Below are 9,985 nucleotides of genomic sequence, written 5' to 3' on the forward strand. Positions count from 1 at the left end.
GGATCCCACATCCATCTACAAAGCACACAAACTGCAAGTTGCTGTGCCGTCTAAATGGGAGACACAGATGAAAAACGCTTTGCACAAGGCTCGGTAAACCTTACTTCTTAGTTCTTTCCCTCCCCACCCCCATCCCTAATTAGCAGCTGTCTAACCAATGGATAGTCAAGCTTTTTAACTTTATTCCTCGTCCCTCTGACCATTTATTTGTCCATGACCAGAGGGTGGACATGGAGTCAGTGACTCCTGTACCCTTGCAGCCTTGATAAGAAAAACAAGTCAAGCTCTCAAAAGCTCAGTGCCCACCCCATCTCCTCCCAAATCTGCGATCAGCTGTATGCATTACTCAGGGACTATCCTGAGGAGAGAGAGCCTGTTTTTCTGGCTACTTTTCCAGGAGAGCTTCTCTTTTAGGTGTTGGAAAGTCAGACACACTTGGCTGTGATCTGATTTTTGGCTTCCTCTGAAATGCACTTGCAGTCGTCTTTTATGCTCCCGCTCCCTTATTACTCAGGCTGCTTGCCCAGATTCAGATCTATGCCAGAAGCTCACAGAGCAAGGCAAGAGGCTCTGTACACATTTACAAAGTCTTCCCCCTACCCTCCCCCCGCCCCCAAAGCCTTCTTGAGTCACAGAGAGGCCATAAAATGTAGGTTATGACCTGGGCACCAATCCTGGCCCTCCTGCTTACCAACCATATGGGCTGGATGAAGTTAGTCTGCCTCTTGGAGCCTCAGTTTCCTCTTCTGTGAAATGGGATAACAGCACCTGCTCTGCATGGCTTATAGGCTTGATTTGAGATGTTCAAAGGAGGGTATAAGTGACCGTATCTTGTTTCAGACATGAGATGCACTCATGCCCTTCTGTGTCTTGCCAGCCATTGATTGTGAGCTCACCGAGTGGTCCCAGTGGTCGGAATGTAACAAGTCATGCGGGAAAGGCCACATGATTCGAACCCGGATGATCCAAATGGAACCTCAGTTTGGAGGTGCACCTTGCCCAGAGACTGTGCAGCGAAAAAAGTGCCGCCTCCGGAAATGCCGAAATCCATCCTTCCAGAAGCTGCGCTGGAGAGAGGCCCGAGAGAGCCGGCGGAGTGAGCAGCTGAGGGAAGAGTCTGATGGGGAGCAGTTCCCAGGTACTGCTCCCACGTGTGAGGCTGGAGTTCAGGGAGATGAAGCGGGGGAAATGCAAGGGGGTCTTGAAGAGCTTGTAGACGTTTGCCAGTTAGAGCAGGAATAGTAACTGCAAAGGCACAGAGATACCAAAGAGCATGGTATGTTCAAGCAAAAAACGGGATGCAGGTGGAGCAGAGTACAAGGGGAGCGGCAAGAAACCCGGCTGGAGTGGTGGGGACCAGATCAGGAGAGGTCTAGGGGCCCGCTGAGGACTGGAGACTTGGTTCTGTAGGTGAAGGTTTTAAGCCAGAGTGACTTTCACAGACACCTTGAGTGGTTTGGAGGAGGCACAAAGGCCGGTTGTTAAGTTTCGTTTGTAGCCTGGGAGAGAGATCATGTGCCCCCTCCTCCAGCATAACTTGAGGGAGTTTTAGGACTTAAAAAATCTCCCCATCTGAGGCTATATTGCTGAATAAACTGATCCCAGCCAAGACTGCAAAACCATCAGTAAGTTCATGAAACAATGAGATGGGAAGATCCATGGTTCAGTCTTGGGTACAGGCCAATGGATGGTCTTTGGATTCCCTAGAGTGAGGACGGTGCCTGCATAAACGTGAAGTTAAGGGTATGTCGTTACACTGTTTTTAAAAGCACAGCTCACATTACCCTTTTCTTCTCTCTTCCTTAAGGCATTCCATCTAGGGCGATGAGAAATGCACATACAAGGAGCTACCTGACAGTTCATGATCTTTCTGATAGGAAGCTGTTTACATACCAAAATGCCGTCTGTTGCACATGGTAGTCGGCTGGCTAGTCAACACTCATTTAAACCCGACCACGTGCCAGGCAGACACTATGCCATGTTCTTCTCCTCCATGAAACTTAGCATAGTGTTGAAGGATCATAAACGTGACTGGTTCTACAAAGCAGTCATATGGAGAAAGCCAAGGGAACTTAAAAAAAAAAAAAAAAAAAAAAAAAAGATCTAACCTTATACCCGGGGTTCAGGGAAATTTTCTTTGGGAAAGGCACATTTATGTAGGAAGAATAATAAATTACATTTGCGTTTACTTAATATTTGGGGAGGAGGTTAAATACTTGGGGAGCAAAGCATAAGAGAAAGAAGTGATTAATTGCAACCTGCATCGTTGCTGCATTCACAAGCCACCCCAAACAGTAGCTACTTCGAAGTCATGTATTAACATGTTTCTGTGCTCAGAGACTTGGGCTGGCTCAGCTGGGTGCACCTTCTGTGGTCCAGCTTCAGCTCCTTCATGTGGTTACTGTCAGTGGCTGGCTCAGCTGGGGCTGGAAGGTCTACACCGGCCTCGCCCCTATTTCTGGGGCCTCAGATAGGGTGGCTGGGGCCTCTCCACACGATCTCTCCATCAGTCTCACCAGGCTTTCTTATGTGGCAGTGGAAGGGTCCCCAGCAGCTTTTTTTCAAGCCACTGGCAAGTCATATAATCAAGCTCCGATTCAAGAGGTGGAAAAGCAGACAGCCCCGTGATGGGAGGAGCTGCAAAGTATTTGCAGTCTACCACCTATGAACTATCAATCCCTAATAGGGACTCTAACCATTATTTAATTCAACAATGCATTACATACAAGAGCAGAGGAGAAGTCCAGACAACTAGAGGTGACAGCTGTTTGCTAGAATTCAGCACCCCTGTTCTGCCCCAATGTCTGCGGGCCTAACCAGGCTTCTCATGCTTTCAGGCTGTAGGATGCGCCCGTGGACAGCCTGGTCGGAATGCACCAAACTGTGCGGAGGGGGGATTCAGGAACGCTACATGACTGTCAAGAAGAGGTTCAAAAGCTCCCAGTTTACCAGCTGCAAAGACAAGAAGGAGATCAGAGCCTGCAACGTTCACCCTTGTTAACAAGGGTCCAAGTATCCAGGGCCCCCACTCTAGATGCCAGAGTCACCGGTGGCTGGATTGTTTGTTTGCTTGTTTGTTTAAGGCAATTTAAATCGTGTATGCTAGTTGTCATTTCCGCAGTGTCATTCGCCCAGTGGTCTTGTGGATGCCAGGGACATCCTTTCTGTATACTTGGTGGGCACAGGCTGAGTAGGGCTCCCTCACCCTCAGCCAGTCCTCCTCCAGCACGAATGTGTCGGCCACCCTGTACCCAACAGAAATGTGTCCCCCTGGAGCATCCACCCGGGAGCAGGGCAGAGACCTGGCCTCCAGGAAGAGGCAACTGTGTCTGGAAATGACTCTGTGACTCAGTCCCAGGGTGCAGCAGGAAACACACCCCTCAGATAAAGAGAACAGATCCCCTCATTCTCTCTGGCCCGCCCTCTCTTGCAAGAAGCTATGGTTTGCTCATCTCTTCTCCCTTGGTAGAGCGTTAGGTCCCTTGTTGAGTCTCCTCCGTCATCAATAGTTCTTGGGGGAGACGGAGACGGTAGACAGGAAGAGGAGCATTGAAGTTGGATGGCTTTCTTCTTTCACTGAGAAATTCTTAATACATTTTTCTTTCCTAATACTGGTTCCTGATACTACAAAGGAAATGATGGCAGATTCATATGAATGTAAGGTTGCTGGTTCTTATACCTGATGCACAGGGTCACTGAGTCTAGAAAGAATTTTTGCCTTGTTTTGTGTTTTTGCCATGATTCTCCTAGGAAGCCAGCCTTATGACGTTTCCAATACTAAATCCTCACCAGAACCAAGGCCCAGGCAGCAAAAGAAGCCTCACTAGCATTCCCAAACCTGGGTTTTAAAAAATCTCCCAACATGCATCTAGACCTTTGTCTTCAAACCAATTTTAACATATTTTACTTATGCAAAACATTTTGCTACGTTTCCCCACAACCCACCACGCCATTCTTCAATAAAAATACTATCTCTGTATTTTAAAGGGGTTTTTTTAAATCATAAATTTTTATATGTAGAGTTTTTCTTTCTTCTGTAGACAGAAAAGGTGTTGCTAAGACATTTAGAAGATAGAAATCTAGGGAGAAGAGAATATGACAGAATCAAGCTGGGCAAGAAAATCTGCTGGGAAGTCAAGCCTAGATCAGCACTCCACCCTGGGACTCTGGTTCTAGACACACCCGTAGGGAAGGCCGTGGTTCTCCATCCCCTCCCCAGCACTCATCAGCACCAAAATCAGGGAGACTTGACTACCAAGGATTAGTGTAAAAGGACATTTTGTTGAGTCCATTGGCAGTTCTTATTCATTTATTAAAATTCATTTCGTTTCTGTTGGTCTTTTTCATTATGCTTTATCCAAATATGTATCATGGATGAGATGCATACAATGCTTTGAATACACTTTTTAAGAATTTACATTAAACACATCAGGATATTTTCAAACACAACATATATATGCTATTGCCCTGAGTCTGTATTATTTTCTTTAACCCAAGAGGGACTGTTCAATAAAAAAACTCATTTGGGTCTGTCTTTTGTGTTTTTACACTAATGAAGTGTTCGGTTGGGTCTGTTTACAGTTGTTATCCACCTCAATCCTATTCAGCTGAGGATGCGATTTTGTTACCTCATTCTGGAGGCGCCATTATTGTCCCATCTTTGAGTTCCTGAAGCTTTGTTTCCAACATCACTGTTGTAGCCCTTTAATGAACTGCTTTCTCCCCCTACAAAGGAAGGTAAGATAAATAAGAGGCTTAGCCCTAGCTGGTTTGGCTCAGTAGATAGAGTGTCGGCCCACTGACTGAAGGGTCTGGGTTTAATTCTGCCCAAGGACATATACCTCAGTTGCAGGCTCGATCCCTGGCCCTGGTCGGGGCACATGCAGGAGGCAACCAATCGATGCGTCTCTCACATCGATGTTTCTCTCTCTATCTCTCCCCCCCTCCCTTCCACTATCTCTAAAAATGGAAAAATATCCTTAGGATTAACAAGAAAGGAAGGAAGGAAGGAAGGAAGGAAGGAAGGAAGGGAGGGAGGGAGGGAGGGAGGGAGGGAGGGAGGGAGGGAGGGAGGGAGGGAGGGAGGGAGGGAGGGAGGGAGGGAGGGAGGGAGGGAAGGAAGGAGAGGGAGGGAGGGAGGGAGGGAGGGAGGGAGGGAAGGAAGGAAGGAAGGAGGGAGGGAAGGAAGGAAGGAAGGAAGGAAGGAAGGAAGGAAGGAAGGAAGGAAGGAAGGAAGGAAGGAAGGAGGGAGAAAGGGGTTTAATTTTCATTTGAACAAAAATAAAAGTAGATACAGCATCTGCTCACTTTGGCACTATTACTCTTAGCTATATAGAGGCATGCTTACTCTCAACCCATGAAAGTCAAAGTTCCTTAAGGTGGTGATTCCTAAGTAACTCAAAGGACAAGCCACCCCAGTATCTCATGTTATTTCATCCCTATTGGGTACACTTTTAATCCTAATTTTGGAGCATTAAAACCAGGTACCTGGTTAATGGCTGAGAATGGGTAACATCTTCCTTGTTACATAAGTGTTTTTTCTTTTGCTTACAAGGGGAAATTTATAAGAAGCGCCAACTCTCTTTTTTACCAAAGTCCTGTTAGGTGATTTATAGTTTTTCTGGCTAATCAGTCATTTTGGAAATAAAGACTTTTTACTACAAAAATGAAATTTGTTTGGACTTGCACTTGAGATAGTAAACAGGTCATAAGACATCCAGCAAACCTTGCCATATAAAGAGAAGCTGTAATTGTTGTATATGTAGTTTTATCAATGCCAAACCAGCTGCAATCGAACTTACACCCACATTTTCAGATTACAATACGCTCAGATAGTCAGTCCCTAGCCAGACACTGGGTCACCCACCTGTCACCTTGCCAATGCATTATCTGAAGGAAAACTGTTGTAGCAAATGAGAAAAAAAAAGCCTGGGCTTCTTCAGACCCAACATTGAAAAAAATTAAAGATTTTGTGCTGTTTTTAATGTGAACTTTGTGTATTAAACATGTTTCAGGCATACTCCAGTCTGTGTACTTCTTCCAGGAAGTAAGGGCACATTACACATTCTCACATGAAACTTAGACCAGGTCAAGTCCGTGGCCAAAATGTCAACACACCAAAATTCTCCATGTCAAGCTGTTCCTGTGACCTAACAAATAGTCCACACTTTTCAGGCAAGTTTAAAGGAGTTCAATATAAAGTGTACTGGGACATACAGTCAGTTCCTTTTGTCCCAGAGTTAAATGGTTATATCTTAAAGGAATGGGTATCATTGTCCAAACAAGACTGACTATACATATGTAATCCCTAATTACAACACAGAATCAAGGAAGACACAGACATCCCACTATTAATTATTTGGTACCACTAACTTTAATAACAGAATGATGTGTTTTGTTCTTTACATTGCCCAAAGTCGAGAACGAATGAAAATAAAATAGTCCTTTGGAAAATGAGTGAGATGCTCTAACAAACTATAAATAGCAGCTGAATGCAAATGAGCATGAAACTAAGTCTTCATTTTAAATCTTTTAAAATCTGTGAGCGCAAGATCTGTACTAAAATGTCAGATTTAAATAATGACATCCTGCTTTAGATACCCTGTCGGCTCAGGTTTTATGCACTCTGCAGGGCAGAGAGGCAGAAGTCGCATGATGGTTGAGCAAGAGCAACCTGCGTTCAATTACCCCTGTGCCCCTGAGAAGCCGCAAGAGGTGGGGCTAGTTATTTGACCTTTTCTGGTCTCAGGCTTTCATACAAGCTTTCTTACATTAAAGGATTCTATCCCACCTCCATGATGTAGCCAATTCTCATCTTGAGAGCAAGTCCTGATGGTATCCTGACATAGGAGCCATGGAAAGCCAGTTTTACCCGCCAGTCCTCACTTCTTTATAAACCAGTAAATGCCCACTTTGTGTTGAAGCTGGCTTGAGTTCCATGCCTGTCACTTATAACTGAAAATATCCTCACAAATAAAGTACACACGCAATACTTTGACCCAGGTTATCATCAGAGGGAAATGCAATTTCAGACTTTCCACTTAACATTCATGTCATAATGTAAGCTAGCATTCATTAACATTTACTCAGTGCACTCTAAATACTCAGATTATGTTCTTAACTACTTCCTGGCTTTAGAATTGATTGGTAAGTTTTATTTTAAGCAGTTGTGTATGTTTAAAGAGTTCTCTTTTATTTCAAACTAGAGGCCTGGTGCACGAAATTTATGCACGGGGGGCGGGGGGGGTGTCCCTCGGCCCAACCTGCACCCTCTCCAATCTGGGACCCCTCGAGGGATGTCCGACTGCAGTCAGATATCCTTCTCACAATCCAGGACTGCTGGCTCCCAACTGCTCGCCTGCCTGCCTTCCTGATTGCCCCTAACCACTTCTGCCTGCCAGCCTGATCACCCCTAACCACTCCCTTGACAGCCTGATTGATGCCTAACTGCTCCCCTGCCAGCCTGTTTGCTCCCAACTGCCCTCCCTTGCAGGCCTGGTCCCTCCCAACTGCCCTCCCCTGCTGGCCATCTTGTGTCCACATGGGGGCAGCCATCTTATGTGTTGGAGTGATGGTCAATTTGCATATTACTCTTTTATTAGATAGGATAACTTTAAGTATTAGCAGAAGGGAAAGGGCAAACATATTCAAGACTACTGACTCTGTTATCATAGTAGCGTCCCTATTTTTTCCTAGTATTGGCATGTCACGCCCACTGCGCAATCCTAACCTGGAATTTACTAGCCTGTCTGGGAAGCCAGAGGGCCACTTGTGAAAAACACCTGACTCTCCAGCTCCCTTACCTACCACGTCAGTGCTGCTCACAGCGAGATCTGCAGCCTGAGGACACCCACAGCTGTTCACTAGCATCCTATGAGATGCAGAAACTGAAAGCAAGCACTTAGGTTTTATAACAATTTGACATTGCACGATTTCCAAGAGATGATTATTTTATAGTAATTCATTTTATTACATTTAGCAAAAGTATCAGTCCACAGGAGTAAAAATTAAAAATTTCAAAAACTGGCTCTTTGCCGCAGACAGTCAGGAAAGGGCTGCGCAATGCCATCCTCACTCGCCAGTCGGAAGAGGACGCCAGGATGCAAACCCTGGGCTTTTCAATCTTTCAAATGCTTAAGCATCTACACAGTGATATCCACCTGCAGGCTTGTATGCCTACATTACCTATAGTTAAGCATGCTGCACCGGCTCTGTTTCTTACTCTTCTAACATCCTACCCTATGGAGCAAGATACCTGCCCCATTGCCCACAGAATTTCTGAGAAGAGGAACTCACACTTACTTCCTCCACTTCCTTGTCCTCCAATCACACCTCATCCTTCTGTAACCTGGTTCCCACAACCAGTGACGGAAACAAATCTCTCAAAGTCCTCAGCAACCTCTGACGCTCACCGCTGCCTCTTCCTCGCTGGTCCTTGAACACCTTTCACCACCCCCTTGTCATCTTCAAAAATATGTCTCCTGGCTATTTCTCCAGGTCTGATGCTTCCTCATGGCTTTTGGTTGCCTCTTAATCTTCTACTCCCAATGTTCATTTCTCCACAAAATTTCTACCCTTGGAACTTCCCTCAGACAAACTCTATTTCCAACTCCCACCTCTTCGATCATTAGTTTATACTAGATAAATTCCAAATCTGCACTTCTAGTACTAGCCTCTTCTTTTGAGTTCCACTCCCCATTCTCAAATGCCTCCTGGACTAACCTTGTGTGTAATGGGCACAATCACCATATATTCCTATCACTAGAGCAGTGGTTCTCAACCTTTCTAATGCCGCGACCCTTTAATACAGTTCCTCATGTTGTGGTGACCCCCAACCATAAAATTATTTTCGTTGCTACTTCATAACTGTAATTTTGCTACTGTTATGAATTGTAATGTAAATATCTGTGTTTTCCGATGGTCTTAGGCTCTACAGCAGCGGTTCTCAACCTGTGGGTCGCAACCCACAGATTGAGAACCGCTAGCAGCGTCGCCTAAGACCAGGAAACCTGAACATAGCAGTAAACACAGTAGACATGGTTCTGCCCTCACAGAGCTTGTGACCCTATGGTGCAGGTCAGGCAAGACACACAAAATAACCACAGATGGTATCATTAAGTAAACACAAGGCAGTGTGATACTAGAACTAGAACAGGTGGTCAAGAGGGCTCTTTGAGGATGTGGCATCTAAGCCAAAAGCAAAAGGATAAAAACAGCTCATTGAAGTGGTTGAGTGAAGCAAATAATTTGGACAATACACGATGTGTTCCAGAGGGCAACAAAGTTAATCAACCTGAATATAAGTGAGAAGCAGGAAGATGACAGTTCCTTGAAGCCTATGGTAAGAAATTTAGATATTAGGCCAAGAGCATTGAGATGATGACAAAACGGAAATAAACTACTTCAGAGTCCATTGTAGTAACCTGGCTGTGAGATAAGGGGCTTAGACAAAAGTGGCAGAACAAATGAAAGAGGACAGATTCCATGATTCCAATAGCTTTACCTGGCAACCCTTCCTTCAGTCCACACTTCTCTGTTGTTCACACCTCCACCAGATTAGATCTAGGCACCCCTTGTTCAGAACCCTTGGCTATTTTCCATTACAGACAGAAGGACCATCCTATTTGAAGTCCTCCACAACCCACGCTGAGTCTACTTTATCATTACGTTTTCTCACTACACTTAAAATCCTTTTAGGTTAAGGTTCCAATCCCAGAATACACCTTGCCATTCTGCCAACTCTGTGCCTTGGCCCAGGCTTGCCCCCAGTCTTTCCACCTCCTTTCCCCACCTCAAATCCTACCAGTCCACAAAGCTCCAGCTAAAACACCACTTCTAATTAAGAAGCTCCCCCAGATTTTCCAGGAAGCATCACTTCTGAACTTGACAACTTTTTGCACTCTTCTTATAATCTGTCTTATCTCTACAGCACCCACCCTTTTTAAAATATATTTTATTGATTTTTTTACAGAGAGGATGGGAGAGG

The 9,985-nt window shown here is 45.1% G+C and overlaps 1 protein-coding gene across 2 annotated transcripts in view; it reads left to right on the forward strand.

Annotated features, from left to right (window-relative positions):
* The window catches only part of SPON1 (spondin 1), a 266,856-nt gene extending 262,322 nt beyond the window's left edge, over positions 1-4,534 (forward strand). For both annotated transcript variants that reach the window (XM_080687617.1, XM_080687618.1), the window contains 2 exons: positions 878-1,138; positions 2,838-4,534. In XM_080687617.1, the coding sequence (XP_080543743.1) occupies positions 878-1,138; positions 2,838-3,001 (425 nt within the window). In that variant the 3' untranslated portion in view covers positions 3,002-4,534. The remainder of the gene's footprint in view (positions 1-877; positions 1,139-2,837) is intronic.
* The last annotated feature ends 5,451 nt before the right edge of the window (positions 4,535-9,985 follow it).

Source organism: Plecotus auritus (genome assembly GCF_963455305.1).
Source record: "Plecotus auritus genome assembly, chromosome: 9".
NCBI classification, from domain to species: Eukaryota; Metazoa; Chordata; class Mammalia; order Chiroptera; family Vespertilionidae; genus Plecotus; species Plecotus auritus.